Genomic DNA, 21,249 nt, shown 5'->3' on the forward strand with positions numbered 1-21,249 from the left:
GATCTTAACTCCAGGGAGTCCTTGGATGACCATGAACATCCCAACACATTCATATAGTAGTCTACCATATGCACTGATGCTATACGCACATGATCCGGGGTCAAAATTCGACGACCTCTTGCTTGTTACGGCGGTAGACTCGTAGATCTTAACTCCAGGGAGTCCTTGGATGACCATGAACATCCCAACACATTCATATAGTAGTCTACCATATGCACTGATGCTATACGCACATGATCCGGGGTCAAAATTCGACGACCTCTTGCTTGTTACGGCGGTAGACTCGTAGATCTTAACACCAGGGAGTCCTTGGATGACCATGAACAACCCAACACATTCATACAGTAGTCTACCATATGCACTGATGCTATACACACATGATCCGGGGTCAAAATTCGACGACCTCTTGCTTGTTACGGCGGTAGACTCGTAGATCTTAACTCCAGGGAGTCCTTGGATGACCATGAACATCCCAACACATTCATATAGTAGTCTACCATATGCACTGATGCTATACGCACATGCTCCGGGGTCAAAATTCGACGACCTCTTGCTTGTTACGGCGGTAGACTCGTAGATCTTAACACCAGGGAGTCCTCGGATGACCATGGACATCCCAACACATTCATACAGTAGTCTACCATATGCACTGATGCTATACACACAAGATCCGGGGTCAAAATCCGACGACCTCTTGCTTGTTACAGCGGTAGACTCGTAGATCTTAACTCCAGGGAGTCCTTGGATGACCATGAACATCCCAACACATTCATATAGTAGTCTACCATATGCACTGATGCTATACGCACATGATCCGGGGTCAAAATTCGACGACCTCTTGCTTGTTACGGCGGTAGACTCGTAGATCTTAACACCAGGGAGTCCTCGGAGGACCATGGACATCCCAACACATTCATACAGTAGTCTACCATATGCACTGATGCTATACACACAAGATCCGGGGTCAAAATCCGACGACCTCTTGCTTGTTACGGCGGTAGACTCGTAGATCTTAACTCCAGGGAGTCCTTGGATGACCATGAACATCCCAACACATTCATATAGTAGTCTACCATATGCACTGATGCTATACGCACATGATCCGGGGTCAAAATTCGACGACCTCTTGCTTGTTACGGCGGTAGACTCGTAGATCTTAACACCAGGGAGTCCTCGGATGACCATGGACATCCCAACACATTCATACAGTAGTCTACCATATGCACTGATGCTATACACACAAGATCCGGGGTCAAAATCCGACGACCTCTTGCTTGTTACGGCGGTAGACTCGTAGATCTTAACTCCAGGGAGTCCTTGGATGACCATGAACATCCCAACACATTCATATAGTAGTCTACCATATGCACTGATGCTATACGCACAAGATCCGGGGTCAAAATCCGACGACCTCTTGCTTGTTACAGCGGTAGACTCGTAGATCTTAACTCCAGGCAGTCCTTGGATGACCATGGACATCTCGAAGTACCCATAGACCTTTGAGATACATAAAATTTTAGTAAACAAATAAATCAAAAAATATGTTTTTTAAATAAATTAATTTTAAACTTTTAATATTTATTTTTTATAATCGTACAAAAAATGCTAGCTGTGGACCCCCCGAGAACTTGACAACTTTCTTATATATTTGTATTGGTTGTTTCCGTTGTGCTTAAAGGAAATGGCTATGCACCAGGCGCTTCCATATTCTTGTAGATGGCTCATATAATTGGGAGGAGACGCATGGTTTTTTTTTAAATTGTTCGATTTTTTATGTTAAAAAATGTACCAACTTTTCGTCAGTCCGCGTGGACATAAAATCAAATTCTGTCGATTGCATCGGATTCGGGGATGCCTTTTCTCTCAGGAACGGATGAGATATCGTGAATCCCTTGACACAAGTTTTGTTTTGTCGAGTAGTGTTATCTCCGTAAAAGGGGACTAATTTGGTATGGAAGAAAATCTCTACAGGCTCTGCAGGTGTGTTTTAGTTGATTTTGCCGATGCCGATAAGTTTCAGAGTTTGCCACAACCGAAACAGGGAAACAGCATGTAATTCCATCGAGCACCTAATGTTGACATAGCAGCACTTTGACGTTCGAGTATAGCTTCTAGAGGGTGTTTTCGACTCCGTAAATGTTTAGCTGGAATTAATTTTCACTTACTTTTTCAAAAGGTCCTTTTTACATAGGAAACCCATGGCGCATTTGTTGTTTTGAAAAAGTAATCTAGGATTTTACAATAAATTATTTCAACTTAAGAACATGTGACTGAACCGAGCTATCTCGGCAAATGCTGCAGCAAATAAAAGGACATTTTTTATCATCAATCGCACCTACGTCAGGAACACCTGAGGTCCTTCTCGAGCCACGAAGGTGTGAAATCGCACAAAGTTCGCAGAAATTAGCAACAAATACTTTACCTCCACACACTAATTGCCGCTCTCGGTTCGGCTGTTTGATGCCGTGTGTAGGCGCATCGCGATCACATTGCTCCCTTTCGAACGGACCACGTGAGCTGGGCAAGGATTCACGTGACGGCATAGCAAAAGAGGAAAAGTTAACTAAGGCTCAATCTTAGCTGGTATCCAAACTATTGGCGTAATTCTTGGCTCCAGTACCATGGCATACCGTGCAGTGGAATTTGCTCAAATTATAAAAAAAAATTTCTTTAAAACATGCATCAAAAATCTTTTTTTTTATAAATTTATTTTCTTGTGAAAATCTGATTTTGTACTCCCCACATCCAATCTCCCACTCCAATCGACGGTAAGTTGTTGCCTTGCTAGAACCCCCCTATCCCCTTATATAAGGCTGCCGAGCAATTGAACCTGCTGGGAAAATAAACCGGTAATTTTCTCTTCGAAACTAATTTGCAACGACGACTGGGTGGCGGTTGCATCGAGACCAAACATCATCACACCCGGAAAGTTGGAATTGGTTGAAAAATTATGCGAGGCAAAAGTTCCCAATGACGTCCGCAGGAGTTGAGTAAGTTTTCCCGGTGCACATGGCCGGCTACAGAGACTTGATCCCCTGTATCGCACATAACTCTGTCAATTTCTCACAAAACTATAAACTTTTGCATGAATTAAAAGCTTAAACATTCATCTATGTTTGGATAATAAGGGTATTTCATCAGATGAACTCTTCGAATCATGCCAAGTGCTTTAAAAAATACTTTAAACCGGCATTTTAAAAATGTTAGGGGTAACTTGATCCCCCTTTCAACATTTTGAAGAAATCTTAAGCAAAATGTTTCTTATTTATCCAAACTTTTTATTTTCTATAAGTTACAGCAATTTCACATTAAACATGTACATTTGTGTTCAAAATATAACAAGTTTAGTATGTAAAATATTTAAAAACTTATAATTTTATTTTTTAGACCAAAATTAAGCATGTTTACAAAAGCTGGAAATTTTTGTTTACAAAACTTTTGAAAAAAAGGTTCAAACTGCAGTAAGTAATGTACAACTATACTAAAGGAAACTATTTATGAAAACCCAGCCCTATTAATTAATCTTGAGGCTGATTCCAGTGACTGTAAAAATGCAGGGATCAAGTCTCCCTAAACGCACTTTTTTAAACAATTGATTGTAAAAATAGTCTGACGATAAATTTAACATCAAACGCGTAAGGGTTTTGGAGTTGATAAGTTTATCAAAGAATTCATACATAAAAAATATTTTTTTTGAATATTTTTTTGTGTTTTCTAAGCATATCAAAAAGAAGAAAAAAAACTCTTGGAAGTTTTTTGCAGCTCGTTTTAGAAAAATGTGTGTAACTCAATCTAAACATTTTTTTATTTTTTTCTTTGTTTTCTACAAGAGTTTTGATTAATTTCGCACAACTTTCTAGAACAAAGCTAATTGTTTTACCCACATGATGACGAGATACAGGCTTAGGATCAAGTGTCCCCGGGGATCAAGTCTCCCCACTCTCCCCTACATATATTATTATTATATTCCGGTGTTTTTCTCTTCATCAATAACCTAGCAGAACTTCTAGTTGTGAGCAAACACGACACGATGTACTGTGATAGATGTAGGTAACAAGGTACGAAAATTAAAATGCAGGTGATTGATTTTTTTTAAATGTTCTGTTCTCGAGTCGATTAACCTTCCTGCTCCTAACCCCTGAAAAAAGTTGTAATTCGCTGGTTCTCGATTGGGTATAATCGGGACAATTATTTTTTCCAATGAATTGTAAGGATGTCTAGATGATCCTAGACTTTACAGAACTCGATTTGATCACATCTATAATTTTTGCGTTTTTTGCGAGTGTAAAAAATCGCCTATACTTTCGCGATGGCAGCGCGACAAAAAAAAGCTTGTGCATAGAACAGGGGTGCTGACTATGGGAGGGGGAACGGCATTTATAACATTGAAGTTTGCATTTTTTTCGAAAATCAAATGGCGTCTCGGGCGTCGCGAGGTGCGACGCATATCTTTTATGCCGGCGCCGATTTTTCGAAAAAAATGCCAAACAATGAAGGTCAGTACCGAGTTCCAGTGGTTGGAAAAGAAGAAACAAGTTTTTACTGAAATATTTCATTCAATTATTTTGTTAATTCCCGAAATATTTCAGCTAAAACATGTTTCTTTTTTAACAACCACTAAATCATTTTGTACATTTTTGGGCCCTTCTAGACAATTGTAGAGCTTGTTAAAATGAACATTTAGAAACTTTCCGTTTGTAGATAGAGCTTTGTGCTCTTGAGCAAAGTTGCTCAAAATGGTGTTCCCTACAACTTTTTTCAAGACACCAAAGCGCTATCTCGTCATCCCGCCAAAATAAAAATGCTGAACCACCCTAAAATTTGGACCACCCTAATGTCCACCATATCAAAACATGCCCCTATTGACCCTGATTATTTGTCCCGAAGACACCAAAGCTCTAAATCTTAATGTTCAAAACCGTTTACAATTTTTTGGATTTCTATGTAAATGTTTTCAAAATCGACTACGACGTTTATGATTTGGAGCGATGTCGTCAACATAGATTTTACTGGATTCGCTCACAAAATTGCTATAGGTGAATGGTGTTACAACAACAAAACCAATGTACTTCTGCGAAAGCACCAATCAAGGTAGTGAAGAAACTGGCTTAAAATAACAAATTCCTTTCCAAAATTATCTAAAACATAGGGAAAAATTCAGCAAATGTATGAGTTTATTAGCGCCAAAAGATGTTCAAAAAATTGAACAAAACAATGCAATTGTTTTAAAATCACAAAAAATAAGACCAGCGCACCGATTTACTGTAACTTTGCATTTTTTGTAATTTTTGTAATTTTTGTAATTTTTGTAATTTTTGTAATTTTTGTTATTTTTGTAATTTTTGTAATTTTTGTAATTTTTGTAATTTTTGTAATTTTTGTAATTTTTGTAGCAGGCCAAGGATTGATACCTAAGAGCATGCAATGGCACTGAACTTGTTGCGTTCTCTTCGGTTGACGTCCACGTAAGGAACATCCTGGAAGGAGCGTAACTAACTACATCCGTAGTTCTGTTAGATCATCCGAATTATCTTGATCAGAACAGTAAAGCTCTGGTTCCTTGCGAGTGTCCTATTTTCTTACCTCCACGTTGGCTTGGTTTTCATGATGACCTAGCTGGTGGCCTGTGGAAACGGATCGTAAACCTTTGACCACCGCGGGTCAGAGTCGAGACGGCTTAAAGAAAGGGGCGCAACAATGTGGGAAAGGGAAGTAATTTGTGATTGTAGACGGTATTGTTTTGATTCGCAGTATGTTGAGTCAACTGCTGTGGATATACCTGAAACATCGCACAACGGGGTTTCCCTTCTCTTCATTCTCAGCTACCACCTATCTCCTATTTTATTGTGCTCTTCTGATTCCCAATTCTTCACTGATTCTTCTATTTAATATCCAACATTTGATTTTAATTTTACTAACTTTTGATTCTCTTATCTCTCAAAGCTTTTCCACTCTTTTCTAGCAATTGATACTGCTGTAACAAACTTTGTTTTGTTTTGTTTTTTTTTGTTTTGTTTTTTTGTTTTTTTTTTTTTTTTTTTTTTCCTTAAAATATACTTTTCCTTAATGTACTAGTAATATCAAGTCTATTTATCATTCGCCTAATCTTTTTTGATTTTATTGCGAATTTATTTATTTGAATAATTCTTTATCTGTCCTATAAATTATCATTACTGTAATCTAAGCTTGTTTTGTATCTCTATTTTTTAACTATCGTCTAATTTTACATCTAATACATCTAGCTTCTCATTTTTTTATTCTTCAAAATACGCTCATCATTCTCTTACTATTGATACTTGATTTTTATAAAATAAATTCTCTTTTACTGTCAATTGTTTTCAATCTTCACCCTTTTTTCAAACAAGTGAGGTTTGAGCCCTTACTCAATTTATGGAATGGTTAAAGGATTAACACAAATATTACTATTGTATTTTTGGTAAACTTTTATAACATGCTTAGGACCAAAAATTGTAACAAAACACCGCGACAAAAGAAATAGCAACACATAAACAGACTCAACAATAGGGAAGATTTCAGGAGAAAACAATACACAGTAAATAAAAATAAGTTTTTGAATTCAAACTAAAAATAAAACAGTTTTTGCTTTAATGAAAATTGGTAGGCACACTATAAATGGTTAGGCGCTTATACTTACATCAAACCTTACGTAATGTACCACCCCCGGCCGAGTTAAAATGCGTAACCGGAAAAGAAGGTGTGCATGCCTGGCACGAACACTCAAAGCGTGTTCTAGCGTGCTGCTCGTACTGACTCAGAGCAAGGGTGAGATGTAGGTGTAAGGGCAGTGCGTGTTCGTCGGGAACCTAGTGCATAAGATCGGTCAAGGCCCGTTCTTACACTGAAAATTGCGAATTGCGAATTTGTAATTTTTGTAATTTTTGTAATTTTTGAAATTTTAGTAATTTTTGTAATTTTTGTAATTTTTGTAATTTTTGTAATTTTTGTAATTTTTGTAATTTTTGTAATTTTTGTAATTTTTGTATTCACAATTCATTTTTAACAACATTTATTTTTTCACTTTAATGCTTTTTGCAAATTTGAATTGAAACCAAATCAAACCGAAATGACCGATGGGTTAATGGATGCTATAATCATGTTGCTATAATTCTCTATTTAATTCTCATAATTTTTTTCATTGCTCAATTCAAATAATGCTAGAAAGAATGCAGTAACAAGTATAAACGATTGAAAATTCTGTCTCTTTTAGATTTTTTTTTAGATTTATAAAAACAAAACCATAAAAAAGAATTCCGTATTTTTTAAAAAGAATGCAAAATTCAGCAAAATTTTATTTGTGGAAAATGCTTCTGCTTGAAAGAATGAAAAATATCACAGTTATCATTTTATGGATAACCGATTATATAATATTGATCTTTCTTTAAAAAAAAGCTTTACTTAAATTTAAAAAATTAAATGTTCAAAAATCCTATAAAAGGTAATTAAAGTACAATTACAAAAAAAATGTGTTTTTCATTTTTGCTTAATTCATATCGGTTTGTTACAATTACATCGGCCATCTAATGTTAGATTACAATTTTTGAAAAGCTTTTAAACCAATATTAAATAATAAATTCCTAGCTTATTGAGAAGTGAGCAGGCACGTTTCTATCTAAACTATTACAAAACAATTTGTTAAGAGTGGTGAGAATTTTGAAAATTAGACGGAATTCGAGTCTATAACCGGCCAAACATAAAATAATGTCTCCAATTAAAAACGAAACTATTGGCACTACGCCCCCCGGGGCATGGCCTTCCTCTAACGTGGGATTTCTGCTCCAGCGCCTCTGACGAGACAGGAGAAACCGGGACCGACGTTTTTACTTCACCATCCGATAGAAGCTCAGTGGATAAGGCGGGAATCGAACCCGCGTCTCATAGCATCATCGGGATCGGCAGCCGAAGCCGCTACCCCTGCGCCACGAGACCCACCATGTCTCCAATTAATATTTTTTATATTATTATCGTTTTTTTTTTTTTTGCATAAACGTACAAATTAAAAAAAAAAGATAAAGAGAAACTTAAACATTTAAGCTCCACCCCTATCAGGCAATTTTGGGAATCAAACTGGTCAGAGGTTTACGAGACGAAGTCAAGCCAACGTGGAGGTAAGAAAACAGGACACTTGCAAGGAACTAGAGCTATACTGTCCTGATTAATAATTCAAGTGGATGTTTCTTTCAAATATAAAAAAGTACTTGAACGATAAAATACTCGTTTTTCGATTTTTCCTACGATTTATTGGTTTGATGGTGTACGATTCAATGTAACAAAACAAAAAAATAGCAGATGAGTAGTTTGCTTTTTGCTCTGCGCTCGGGAAAAATAATCAAAATGCACATTTTCAGCTCACACCTCCATCTGATATTGTTGTTCCAAACAGACTGGGTTCTCTTCGCGAGCGGTGACAAAATAGGAAACTGGAGCAAAAAGTCTCGGTTTTTTTTTCTCTTATCCATAATAAATTAGTCTTTCGTAAAGAAGATGTCCAGAGCAGTAAAAATCTGCCCCAGCCGCTGTGATTAGCTCCCCTCTAAGGTTTTACAGTGCCTTCTTGGCGGCGGGTTTCGCCAGCAGCTCGTACTTGGTCTTGGAGCTGTACCAGAGCGCGTACGGGATGGCCAACGAGGGCAGCGTCATGATGGCGAACGCGAACCAGTCCAGGTAGTGCGACGAGAACTGCTTGTTGAACTGGGCCTCGGCCACGATGGCACCCTCACCGGGCTCGGAACTGACGGCAAACTGCAGCACGGTGGCTTCCTCCGTGGGCTGGTAGTTGACCTCGGCGGCGGTGAAGTTAAAGTAGCCGAAAGCCTTTGGCCGCACCACGGCGATGTGCGTGACGTTCGTTTGCGGTGCGATGCGGTCGATGGTGGCCGTCAGCTGGCCGCCCACGACGGTGAACGCTTCCGGGTGGAAGCCGTTGTCGACTGTGGATACAAGAGACAAATAATTAGATCAAAATCACCAATCACAAATTTAAAACTTTTTTAAGAAACTGAACACTTACCGAGCTGAACGTTGGTGGCCGCTCCGGTTCCCACATTGTACACGGTGTACTTGACCACAATGTCCCGGTTCTCGACGAGGTATTTGTTAAGAATCTGCTTCGAGACCAGCAACCGTGCGCTGCTGTCCTCGTTGGCCAGACCCAGGTGGCTCAGGGCGAACAGACCCAGCAAGACGGCGTACACGGCATTCCTCATTTTGTCTGCAAGAGCAAAAAAAAAGCTTCAGTGAAAGGTTGCGACGTGGATTCGAAAAAGATCTGTTTTTTCAACAAAATCATCTAAAATTCCAACTTTTTACAGCGAACTTCACCTCACTTGATACTTACGCGTATTAAATCGTAGAAAATCACTCAAAACAACCAGTAAATTTCACTTAAATCACGCCAAATTCACCGCACCAGCAGCCGAAACAGAACCACGTCCACCGAAGGAAAATGCTTGCAAGAGAAATGAAAGCCCCAAGAGGCGCTGTCAGCCGCAAGAGCAAAGGAAATTTCAATCCAACACCGCAAACGAGTCAAAATACGTGTCAGCTAGCTGTCAAATGGAGTGAGAGTTTTGCTTGTGTTGGCGCGGTGTCTGGCCTGGAACGCCCACCCAACGTTAGCGACACCTAGGTTGAAGCGTTTTTGACCCTTTCGGTCCTGATAAGATTTTTTGCCAAATTTAAAAAAAAAAAATATTTTTTTCATATCATCAACATATTACCCGCGCGGATGGTCCCTAAGCATGTACATCATTTTGATATTTGTCTGCCTTTATCAAGCCTCTACACTCAAACCCCGATGGTTTGACACCAACTGTTGTCAAACGAACGGGGTCACTTTTTAGTTTGACACCCCTTTTACACGGAGTTCACACACACTACCAAACGTTTGTTTTGATAGTATGCGTGAGCACCGTGTAAAAAGTGACAGTTCGTCACTTTTTAGTTTGACTTTGACCAACCAACGGGGTACAAACTAAAAAAGTGTCAAACGAAAAAGTGACCAACCACCGGGGGTTGAGTGTACAATATTTAGTGATCATAATAAATTTGCGCACAAGCCAAATTTAGTAAAAACCAACCCTCTGGCACCACTGTAATTGGGTACTAAAGCCCTATGTCCATTTTTATGTACAACGGTAAAAAACACGATTAAAAACCATTTCTGATCACTTTTTTTCATTTTAATGCAAAAAAAATTTTGACTAGACAACATTTTATCGATGGATCAACTATGGTCCCCTTGGAACGAGCTGTCAAGTAGGAGCTTTTCTGTCAAAAAGGACCGCGAGGTTAATTTTTCAAAATTGATTTAAAAATCCATTTTAAACTCTTTGTGGTCGTACAAAGTGTCATTGTACTCAGAAAAATAAACTTTATCGCTGTTAACAATAATATCAGCAATCTAAGCTTCATTTTAGGACCCAATTGGCTAGAACGTTTGACAGTCACCAAAATCTCGAAGAGCCCACGTAGTAGTATTATTGAAGAGCCCACATTGTTTATCGTGGGCTCTTCACTAATACTACTGCGTGGGCTCTGTGAGTGTAGCAGTATTGGTGTTGTTTGTTTGTTTACACCAAATCTTCAAGAAACATCACTTTTTGTGTGTGCAAATATGTTACAAAAAAAGATGAAAACTGTTGCTTCCGATTGACCGGTAAGATTTGCTGGGTAGTACTGAACCGGGGACTGGCCAAGTCCCACTGTTGATCTTTCCGAACAACTCGCTGCAATCTCCGGCCGGGAGTAACCGACCAAGTGCAGAAACATCCGTGATTCCAGTGATTGTGGCGGAGCTGGTCCACCGACACCGACGTAACACTCAAGTAAAAAAGATGACCCTTCTTTGCATCACCCCTCCGGTAAGTCCGGTGAGCTGTCAAACGGTTTTTCGAAAAATGTATTTGCAAGGCAACACTGATTCTATTTTGTTTGTAAGTACAAATCAGCTGATTCATTCATAAACTACGTTTTGTTTGCAAACAATGGGTTGAGCAGTGTTGCGAAATATATTTTTATCGGCAAGGGGTGATTCCAAGGAAGTAGGGGAAATTCTCGTATGTTTGGCAGGTTAAGCACTCGCTCCTAACTCCATCCAATTTGCTGATTTCCACTATTTAAATAGCTAATTTAGTCAAACTTTTGATAGAAACTTGCTTGCTTACTTCTTATTGAGCTATTTATCACTCGATTTCAGTTGAAAGCGCTTTTAATTAGCTTTAATTGAATGTCAAAGTTCTGACCTGCCAACATTAGAGGCACGCTGGAATTAGATGCTGTTCCCCTAATTGGGGTGAGTCGTGCTGGGACACATTTCAGCAGATTTTTTACATGGAGTGTTACGTCGGTGTCGGTGGCTGGTCTTTCCGAGCATCCTTCGATAACCTTCTCCGAGGACTGGCCCACTCCCGCTGTCGCACAGGGAATCGAAGGAATCGCGTGCTTGTGTAGAATCCGACCTTTTGTGGACTCACAAGAAGCTCATCGCGAAGTGGTCCGAATAAATCTGAACTTTGAACTTGCAAAACCGTCTTCATCGCCACTTCGCGGGGAATTTATCCATAGTCTCTGGCGGATAGGGTCCTTCGGGAACTTGTGTTTGGAAATCCGTCCCGTGCCGTTATTTTTTCATGGAAATCATTTCAACATTATGAAATTATACCTTTGTTTACCACGCGGTTTGTTTATTTTCAAATTTTGACAGCAAATGCGTTCTTCATCTTCTTTGTTGTCTTCATGTTTGCGTCGAACATTTAGGTTTCATAAACATGGCCGTCGTGACAGAGGGCTGGTAAAAACGCAAATTTTTTTTCAATGGCTCATTCTGAGATTAATCTTTTGACCTTCACTGATCCCCAAAATTGGGTACTAAAGCCCTGGGTGCAGAATAGTTGTCCGCAAAGCGGCCTCAATTTAGAACTGTCAAAGCGGAACCAATTTACTGTTTGAAAAATGATACCAAGAAGTGGCAAGTATTGTAATCGATCTATGATTTATTTTTTTCAGTAATAAAAAAGTCGAGGGCGTCGAGCTTTTGAGGTATTCGAAGTCAACAAATTTTCAGAAGAGGGTTGGAATCGAGATTGGCATAATTTGTCGCTGACATTTAAATAAGCGCTATAAGGCTTTCTAGGCCCAGTGAAAAAAAAATATAATTTAACTCAAAAATGATGAACTCCTCGTCACAGTGTCCTGATGCAAACAATGATCGAGCTGTAGCTGTCACAGCCCTGCGAAGTATGTTGTCTGATATATCGGGCAGTCAGTCAAAAAAACCAGCTAGAAGTCGCCTGACAAAAAACTTTTGCTAGAAAGAGATAGGAAACCTGATGCAAACAAACGTCCAGCTGTCATGTAAATATACTTTCAATGTGTTGGTAAATTTGTGATTAGAAAGCCTTATGTATCACGCAAAACCTATGTTTATGAGGTTTTTTGAAATGTTAGCGACGAATTATCAATAGCTATGAATGGCACCAGCTAAATAATATCACAGACAAACAGACATGAAAGTTAGAACAAAATTTTGTTCAAAAAGTGGGACCAGTTTAAATTTGAATTTGATTTGCTCACTAACGACATCTATCTACGATTCCTAGAATCACTATCTCCCAAATGACAGCTGAACATGTGTATCTAACTATGTATGAGTAATCATGACAGATAACCAAAAGCGTGCATCAAAGGCAATCACAACAAAACGTTGAAAAGGCATTGTAAAGAAAAATTGTTTGCTTTCAATACAAGAGAGAAGACGTTCCGTTTCGACGGAAATTCCACATGTCACTGTTCAGACGACCAAAGGAAAATTGAGGCTGAAAGGACAGTTTAATTCTCCCGGCCAAGTAAAGTCTCACAATGCCAGCGATTGCCGTGCAGCTGACCAACAAAACGGTCGCCAAAACATCTTCTCCTGCCGGTTGTAAAGGAGGAGTAGAAGAATTAGTCAATAATCGGTTCCTAGCTAAAAACGATGGGTCGGAGTAGGTTGGCGGTGGAAGACTCCACCCAGCTCGAAGTTATGATTTGGAGCCGGATCAATCATTACGGAGACCATGCACTTGATTCCGCGGAATGAATAGAATGACGAGGTGGTTCCGTACGGCCGCTTTCAGAACCTGTTGCCCCGGTGGAAGAAGCTGCGCTTTTTTATGCGGAGTCGTGGTTTGCCTGGGCAGATGGTTCCATCGGTGCAGTTTCTTTAATAATCGCTGCAAAAGTGGAACATGCCACTTACTGCACAGCCACGATCTTTTCGGCGCGTTTGTTGCAACGTTTGTGTTGACTTGGTGGAAGGGTCCAGAATACTGCAGTGTTGATGGTCGCGATGCCCTAGAATAAGCTGACCTAAACAGCGACATTTTTTCAAAGCGTTGGCCATTCTATTCACCGATAGACGAGTGGGGTCTTCCACCAAGTCAACACAAACTTGGCAACAAACGCGCCGAAAAGATCGTGGCTGTGCAGTAGGTGGTATGTTCCGCTTTTAAAGCGATTTTTAACTGCATCGATGTAACCATCTGCCCAGGCAAACCAGCACTCCGCATAAAAAATCGCAGCTTAATCCACCGGAGCAACAGGTTCTGAAAGTGGCCGGACGGAACCACCTCCGAGTTCTGTTCAATCGGCGGAATCAAGTCTCCGTAATAATCGACCCTACTCCAAAACACGACTTCGAGCCACGTGTTGTCGGTAACCAAAACAAAATAAAAATTAAAGCTCAAAGCTGTCATTTGAAAAAACTGTTGCTGAGCACAAGGGCGCCTCTGGCGGTGAATCCGAAAGGTATTAACCATGCTTTTAGATTTTTGAAAAATGACCGTTACATTTTTGGGACAAGTTAGTGAACTCGACTTTCATGTCTGTTTGTCTGTGATAATATTGAATAAACTTAATCCGATATTATCACTGCGCTTCAATGATCCAAAATCACGGAACTTCCATTCGGTTGCTCTTCAGATTCATAAAATTCCACCCACTTCTGACGCAATTGTTCGTCACGTGGAAAACAAAGATTGACTCTTTTGGCCGCCCATCATTTAGTCTACGAACAAAAAAAGCGCAAAGCACTTAATTTTTCAGCAAAAACTTTAAAATCAACAGATCCTAAATGTTTCAAAACAAGTCACTTCAGCAGCAAAAAATATGTCACGCTTGAGCTTGAACATAGCCTTCTACTTTGCTTATGTTTACAGCTGTAGTGCAGTTGTATTAGTGAAGAGCAGTAGGGATCATTCGGAAATCACATTACGCATTCTGTCTTTTCAGCACCCAGCTAAAGCCCTATGTAAATTTTGATGTACAACGGTAAAAAACACGATTAGAAACCATTTCTGATCACTTTTTTTTTCATTTTATTGCAATTTTTTTTTTTTTTTTTTTGACTAGACAACATTTTTTCGATGGATCAACTATGGTCCCCTTGGAACGAGCTGTCAAGTAGGAGCTTTTCTGTCAAGAAGGACCGCGAGGTTATTTTTTTAAAATTGATTTAAAAATCCATTTTAAACTCTTTGTGGTCGTACAAAGGGTCATTGCACTCAGAAAAATAAGCTTTATCGCTGTAAACAATAATATCAGCAATCTAAGCTTCATTTTAGGACCCAATTAAAGGGCCTCGTGGCGCGTTGGTTAGCGTCTTCGGCTACCGATCCCTAAGTTGCCATGGGGCGCGGGTTCGATTCCCGCCTTCTATCGGATGGGGAAGTAACACGGCGGTCCATTTGCGTAAAAGAGGTTTTGGGTGACTCGCCACACATAACCTTCGGATGCCTGGAAATAAACAGAAACTCGCAATAGAGACCACAAAAGAGCCGGGGGTCGTTAAAGTGGATTACTTTGCTTTTGCTTTTAGATCCCCAAAATTCAATTTGAATCCACTGTGTAATGTTGTCCTCGTGGCGCGGTGGTTAGCGGCTTCGGCTGCTGATACCTAAATTGCTAAGGGGCGCGGCTTCGATTCCCGCCTTGTCCTCCTGGCCTTCAATCGGATGGGGAAGTAACACTTCGGTCCATTTGCGTAAAAGAGATTTTGGGTGGCTCACCACACATAACCTTCGGACGCCTAGAAATGAGCAGAAACTTGCAACAGAGACCACAAAAGACCGGGGGGTCGGTAAAGTGGATTGTGTACGTACACGCAATACATATGCGCACGTAGATAACTCTACACTGAAAACCCAACCATGGTAGCTGCTACCATATTGTAGGGTTAAATTGAGAACACGCACCGACGAATTTTTGCTAAAAACATTCCGTGCTTGGATTGACTGATCAACGCAGTCAGTTTTACTATGTCGAGAGCGGTATGGTAATTTTAACCCTCGATTATGGAGAGAATGATCATGATTTCGTATTAGCTACCATGCAATTTTGTGGAAGCATGGTACATTTTACCACATTTGCGTTTACACTCAAACCCCGTTGGTTTGACACCAACTGTTGTCAAACGAACGGGGTCACTTTTTAGTTTGACACCCTTCTTACACAGAGTTCACACACACTACTAAACGTTTGTTTTGATAGTGTGCGTGAGCGCCGTGTAAAAAGTGACAGTTCGTCACTTTTTAGTTTGACTTTGACCAACCAACGGGGTACAAACTAAAAAAGTGTCAAACGAAAAAGTGACCAACCACCGGGGGTTGAGTGTACTTTTATTAAAAAGCCACAGTTAATTTAATAAGCAGCATTTTTAGCAAATTTTCTTAAAACTACCATGGTTGGGCTTTCAATGTATTCTTCGTGTACCGCTACGCCCACCCAAATTTACTCCGAGCCAAATTTAGTTAAAACGCCATTTTTTTCAATGGCTCATTCTGAGGATAAACTTTTGACCTTCACAGATCCCCAAAATTAAAGGGCCTCGTGGCGCGTTGGTTAGCGTCTTCGGCTGCCGATCCCTATGTTGCTATGGGGCGCGGCTTCGATTCCCGCCTTATCCTCCTGGCCTTCTATCGGATGGGGAAGTAACACTTCGGTCATAGATTATTAATTACCTAGATGTCTCACTTCGAGATTTTTCCATACATCCAGTTGGCGACACCCCTTTAGCGCTCCGAGCGCCACCATAGTCAAGTTACAGGTACTAATTTTTTAAACAAAATCGTAGCACTCTTGCACTTTCGACCAAAAGTTGGATGACATCAAAAAGTGTCACTTATTTAGTTTTGATTGCTAGATGTGATAAATAAATTTTCACGGAATAAAAACGGTGGTGTTGACGGCTGTGAATGAATTCCAGTGTACACTACAGGGCACCGATGGACCGAAAAGATTCGACTGTCAGCGGATGAAAAAATGTCACGCCAAGTGTAAGAAAAAACATCTCTTATCGATAGAAGCAAGCACCAAAACGCTTCTCTTCTGATAAAACAATTAATTCATATTCCTTTTTTCAGGTTGACCAGGACAACAGCAGTAAAATCAGAAAATGCATAACCGCAATCTGCAGCAGCTGGTTGGACCAATCGTCGAATATTTGATTCTCGATATTAAGGCCCAGAAGGCGATTACGTGAGTCCTGCGATTCGCTGGTTGATAAGGCCTTCGCAGAAATCCACAGCCGCTTTGTCGTGATGTCAACAACCTGATTGAATGCAGTTCCGTTCGCAGTTGTTCCGTGGGTTGTTCAAATAACGTCCAGAGATTCCAGAGTACCCCCCAAACCCTTCCCCTTTTCATTGACGTAGTTTTTGAACGAAACCTCCCTTGCAAAGTACTTCAGACCCATTTAGACCTATTATCAAGTTTAATTCTGGTAATCTGAAAAATGTGAGCGACGAGATTAATAAAAATAAATTGAGTTCGTTTTTTTATAACAAGGATTCTTTTATTTCAAAACATACATTAAAACTGATTGTTTCTCAGTAATGGGATATAAGGCCGCGTTGCATTTGTTCTAAACTGTTTCAAAATTTGGTTCCAAGGTAAGTCTCGTGTGATGATCAGAGGCCAAAGATGAGCTTTTCCGGCATAAACGAGGTCGGAACTGCATGTGCGGAATGTTTTGTTCCGTGTAGAGCCACAAATCACAGAAGATTCTTATGCGGAGGTCAGCATTTGTGCCGATGCTTGCTCAGTAATCGGGGTCGTGATGGCCGGAAAGGTGGAAGTGGTCGTGACTGGAGGCCAAATTACTTGGTAGCGTCAACGTAGAACTGAATCTTGTCCATCGGCATGCTGAAAGCAATGACTTTCAATTCACTGTGGATACAAAAGTCGACTTCCGTTTCATCGCTTTCACCAGAGCATGGCCATAGTTTTCCGCAAACTCACGTGACTGTGAAAAACAAAACAAACTGAATTATAAAGGATTTTTCGGTTGAACATTTTTCTCACCTGCTTCTTAAACAAGAGCACATAATTTCCGTTGCATTGCACCAGAATCTGCATGTTTTAGCATTTTCAGAAATTTTCTAACTTTTCGCGAATCGGCACTCCAGTGTTTTGACGTTTCGTGAAAAAATCAGCTGCCACCGAGTTGCTTTGATTTCACTGATCGCTGAACTGAAATTGGTGAAGTCAACTTTTTCAAACATTCCCTAAGGGCATCACCTAAAATTAGAACCTGTGAATTGCCACCAGGTGCAATTTTGGCGTGGCGGTAGTGTCGCCAGCCCCAACAGCGGAGTGGCGTATCTATATATATTTAGTCTATGCTTCGGTCCATTTTCGTAAAAGAGGTTTTGGGTGACTCACCACACATAACCTTCGGACGCCTAGAAATGAGCAGAAACTTGCAACAGAGACCACAAAACACCCGGGGGTCGTTAAATGTGTTGCTTTGCTTTTTTTTAATTATTTTATTTCTCAGCAAAAATGTTATCACATAGAGTTATCCAAGCCCGAGCTCACGCACACTAGCGCACCATTTGTTTTGCTGGTCGGTACAAAATTTAACCTCAATCTTTTTCGTGTACGTACACGCAATACATGCGCACGTAGATAACTCTATTCTTCGTGTACCGCTACGCCCACCCAAATTTACTCCGGGATCCCGTGAGTGCGACCCTGTCTGACATTTCTCCGAACAACAAACACTGTGGGTCGTCAACAAATGATGACACAAAATAGTAATTGAGTAAATTTGCTGTACATGGAAATTTGCATGGAATTACTATGAATTTTGATCGCACTTTGATATTTTTAGAATCATTTTATTAAACCTTGACAGATTTTAAGTGTTCCGCTCCTATTTTCCACGCACAGAACCAGAAACAAATTATTGCAACAAAAATGCACGTAATCGTTAGATGTCCCATTCCATTATCAGTCGTGAACTTTTCAGCGCGCCACCCCAACAGCAACAACAAAAGCAAGCAAAAAGTGCACGACCTTCACGCGACATTCACGGCGCCCAAACGGTGTCCAACCGCGGCCATTGCAACGGCAGAATCCATTCGGAACAGAGGTGAGGTTGCTGCTATTGTGTGTTCCACTGCTAAATCGAAGCCAAAGAAAGAGATTCGGAAGGTCCAGGGATGGCCATCACGCTTGCAACCGTCGCCACGACGCCCTACGAGGGCCAAAAGCCCGGCACCAGTGGGCTTCGGAAGAAGGTGAGTTGTGTGGGAGGGTTGTATCGGGAGTTTTTTTTATTGACCTTATGCCGTTCTGTTAGGTCAAAGTTTTCACCCAGAAGAACTACACGGAGAACTTTGTCCAGTGCATTCTGGACGCGAATGGTGCGGCGCTGACCGGTTCCACGCTGGTGGTCGGTGGTGACGGTCGGTTCTTCTGCCGGGAGGCTTGCGAGCTGATTGTACGTATTTGTGCCGCCAACGGGGTGTCGCGGATTTTGGCTGGTCAGAACGGTATTCTGTCGACGCCGGCTGTTTCAAGCCTGATTCGGCGCCACAAGGCCCTCGGAGGAATTGTGCTGACGGCGTCGCACAATCCGGGCGGTCCGGAGAATGATTTTGGAATTAAGTTCAACTGCGAGAACGGTGGACCAGCGCCGGATGCTTTCACGAACAAGATCTACGCCCTTTCGGGGGAGATTAAGGAGTACAAGATTGCGGAAGGATTGGCCATTGACGTGTCGAAGGTTGGCGTGAACAACTATGAGGTCGCTGGGAAGCCGTTTGTGGTTGAGGTGATCGATTCCGTGGCGGATTATGTGCTCCTGATGAAGGAGATCTTCGACTTTGATAAGCTGAAAGATTTCGTCAGTGGAAAGTCACGCGGAGGACAACCGCTGAAGATGAGAATCGACGCCATGAATGGCGTAACGGGTAGTTACGTCCAGGAGATTTTCGTCAACTGCCTGGGAGCTTCCAAGGACGGTGTTGTTCACACGACCCCACTGCCAGACTTTGGAGGACTTCATCCGGATCCGAACCTAACCTACGCCAAAGATCTCGTTGATGCTGTTCGCTCCGGAGACTACGATATCGGAGCGGCTTTCGACGGAGACGGCGATCGTAACATGATCATCGGACGCAACGCGTTCTTCGTGACTCCAAGCGATTCCCTCGCTGTCATCGCACACTATCTGGAATGTATTCCGTATTTTAAGAAGAACGGTGTAACCGGATTGGCACGCTCGATGCCCACCGCCTCCGCAGTAGATCTGGTCGCCAAAGCCCTGAACAAAGAACTGTTTGAAGTCCCAACCGGATGGAAGTACTTTGGCAATCTGATGGACGCCGGCCGCTTGTGCCTGTGCGGCGAGGAAAGCTTCGGAACCGGCTCGGACCACATTCGTGAAAAGGACGGCATCTGGGCCGTGCTCGCCTGGTTCTCCGTAATGCAACACACCGGTAAGAGCGTCGAGGATATCTGCGTTGAGCACTGGAAGCGCTACGGCCGCAACTACTTCACCCGTTACGATTACGAAGAGTGTGACCTGGCCCCGTGCAACGAAATGATGGACACTCTGGAGAAAACAATCACCGATCCCGCCTTCGTCGGCAAGGACTTCTCGGCCGGCGGTAAAACCTACAAGGTCAAACTGGGCGACAACTTCAGCTACAACGATCCGATCGATAAGAGCGTTTCCACCAAGCAGGGACTCCGCATCGTGTTCACCGACGGAAGCCGTGTCGTAATGCGTCTCAGCGGAACCGGAAGTTCCGGAGCGACCGTGCGCCTGTACATCGATTCGTACGAGCGGGAAAACGTCCTCGGCCAGGCAGCCGACATGCTCAAACCGTTGATCGACATCGCGCTGCAAATCAGCAAACTGCCACAGTACACCGGTCGGAACGCACCAACCGTGATTACGTAAGCACCAAACCGGCAAGTCAGAGTAGAAAAAAAGCAGATTCAGCGTGAGCGCACACAAAAAAGTGTCATTAATTGTTATTCTTTCAATCTGATACAGAAAGAGAGACAGAGATTAGAAAATTGCTCGTTATCATCAACCTTTGTCGTTGCATTTTATGTTTTGTTTTTGTTTAGGCAAGATTGTGTTTTTGGTTCCTGGTTAATCACGCGATAAGTTTGATTTGATTTGTTTCGCGTACGCTAGAGCCCGCAAATAAAGTGCAATCCTGAAGCAAGAGGTCTTCGAAAATGGAACGAAGTGTGGTGTGGTGATTTAAAAAAAAGAAGTGATGACTGTCCCTGTGATAAGCTTTTCTTTTTATGTTCATTGACTGAACAAAGTGTTTTTATTCTATTTCATTAAATTCCGAGAAATTTAAATTTAGTAGTAGGATAGGTTGAATTGTAGATTTTGGATTGTCCCTTGTAAATAATCATCCTAACCCAGTCACGATGTTCTAGCTGGATTCTAGCAGAGTTCTAACTGAGCTGGATATTCTTATAACGTTCTAGCAGAAATGTTCCACCGTTCTAGCAGGATTCCTGCACAACCACCTTTGGTAGAATATTTCGTGACTGGAAATAATTCGCAATTTTCAGTGTAAGAACGGGCCATGACCTATCTCTTATGCACCAGGTTCTCGATGAACACGCACTATCCCCTTACATCTCACCCTTACTCTGAGTCAGTACGAGCAACACGCTAGAACACGCTTTGAGTGTTCGTGCCAGGCATTCACGCCTTTACCGGTTACGCATTTGAACTCGTTCCGGGGGCAGTACATTGTGTTGGGTTTGATGTAAGTATAAGCGCCTCACCATTTATAGTGTGCGTATCAAATTAAAAATAATTAAATAATAATAATAATTAATTTTCAATAATTAAATAAAACATTTTTGTTAAAAAAAAAGTTTGATCTTGTTTACCCTGTGAATAATACGTCAAATGCTGTTTCAAGTAGGCGA

The 21,249-nt window shown here is 41.3% G+C and overlaps 2 protein-coding genes across 2 annotated transcripts; one reads left to right on the forward strand and one right to left on the reverse strand.

Moving 5' to 3' along the window:
- Window positions 1-8,229: 8,229 nt before the first annotated feature.
- LOC6037305 (translocon-associated protein subunit beta) lies at window positions 8,230-9,541 on the reverse strand. The gene is made up of 3 exons (XM_001847179.2): window positions 9,356-9,541; window positions 9,029-9,229; window positions 8,230-8,948 (listed from the first exon to the last, which is right to left on the reverse strand). Exons 2-3 carry the CDS (start codon window positions 9,222-9,224, stop codon window positions 8,560-8,562), a joined length of 585 nt encoding a protein of 194 aa, XP_001847231.1. The 5' UTR covers window positions 9,225-9,229; window positions 9,356-9,541; the 3' UTR covers window positions 8,230-8,559.
- Window positions 9,542-18,325: 8,784 nt separating this feature from the next.
- Window positions 18,326-20,538, forward strand: LOC6037304 (phosphoglucomutase). Its single transcript, XM_001847178.2, has 2 exons — window positions 18,326-18,575; window positions 18,638-20,538. The coding sequence occupies exons 1-2, from the start codon at window positions 18,498-18,500 to the stop codon at window positions 20,243-20,245; spliced, it is 1,686 nt and encodes a 561-aa protein (XP_001847230.1). The 5' UTR covers window positions 18,326-18,497; the 3' UTR covers window positions 20,246-20,538.
- The last annotated feature ends 711 nt before the right edge of the window (window positions 20,539-21,249 follow it).

The sequence above is a fragment of the Culex quinquefasciatus genome, chromosome 3 (genome assembly GCF_015732765.1).
Source record: "Culex quinquefasciatus strain JHB chromosome 3, VPISU_Cqui_1.0_pri_paternal, whole genome shotgun sequence".
Taxonomy (NCBI): Eukaryota; Metazoa; Arthropoda; class Insecta; order Diptera; family Culicidae; genus Culex; species Culex quinquefasciatus.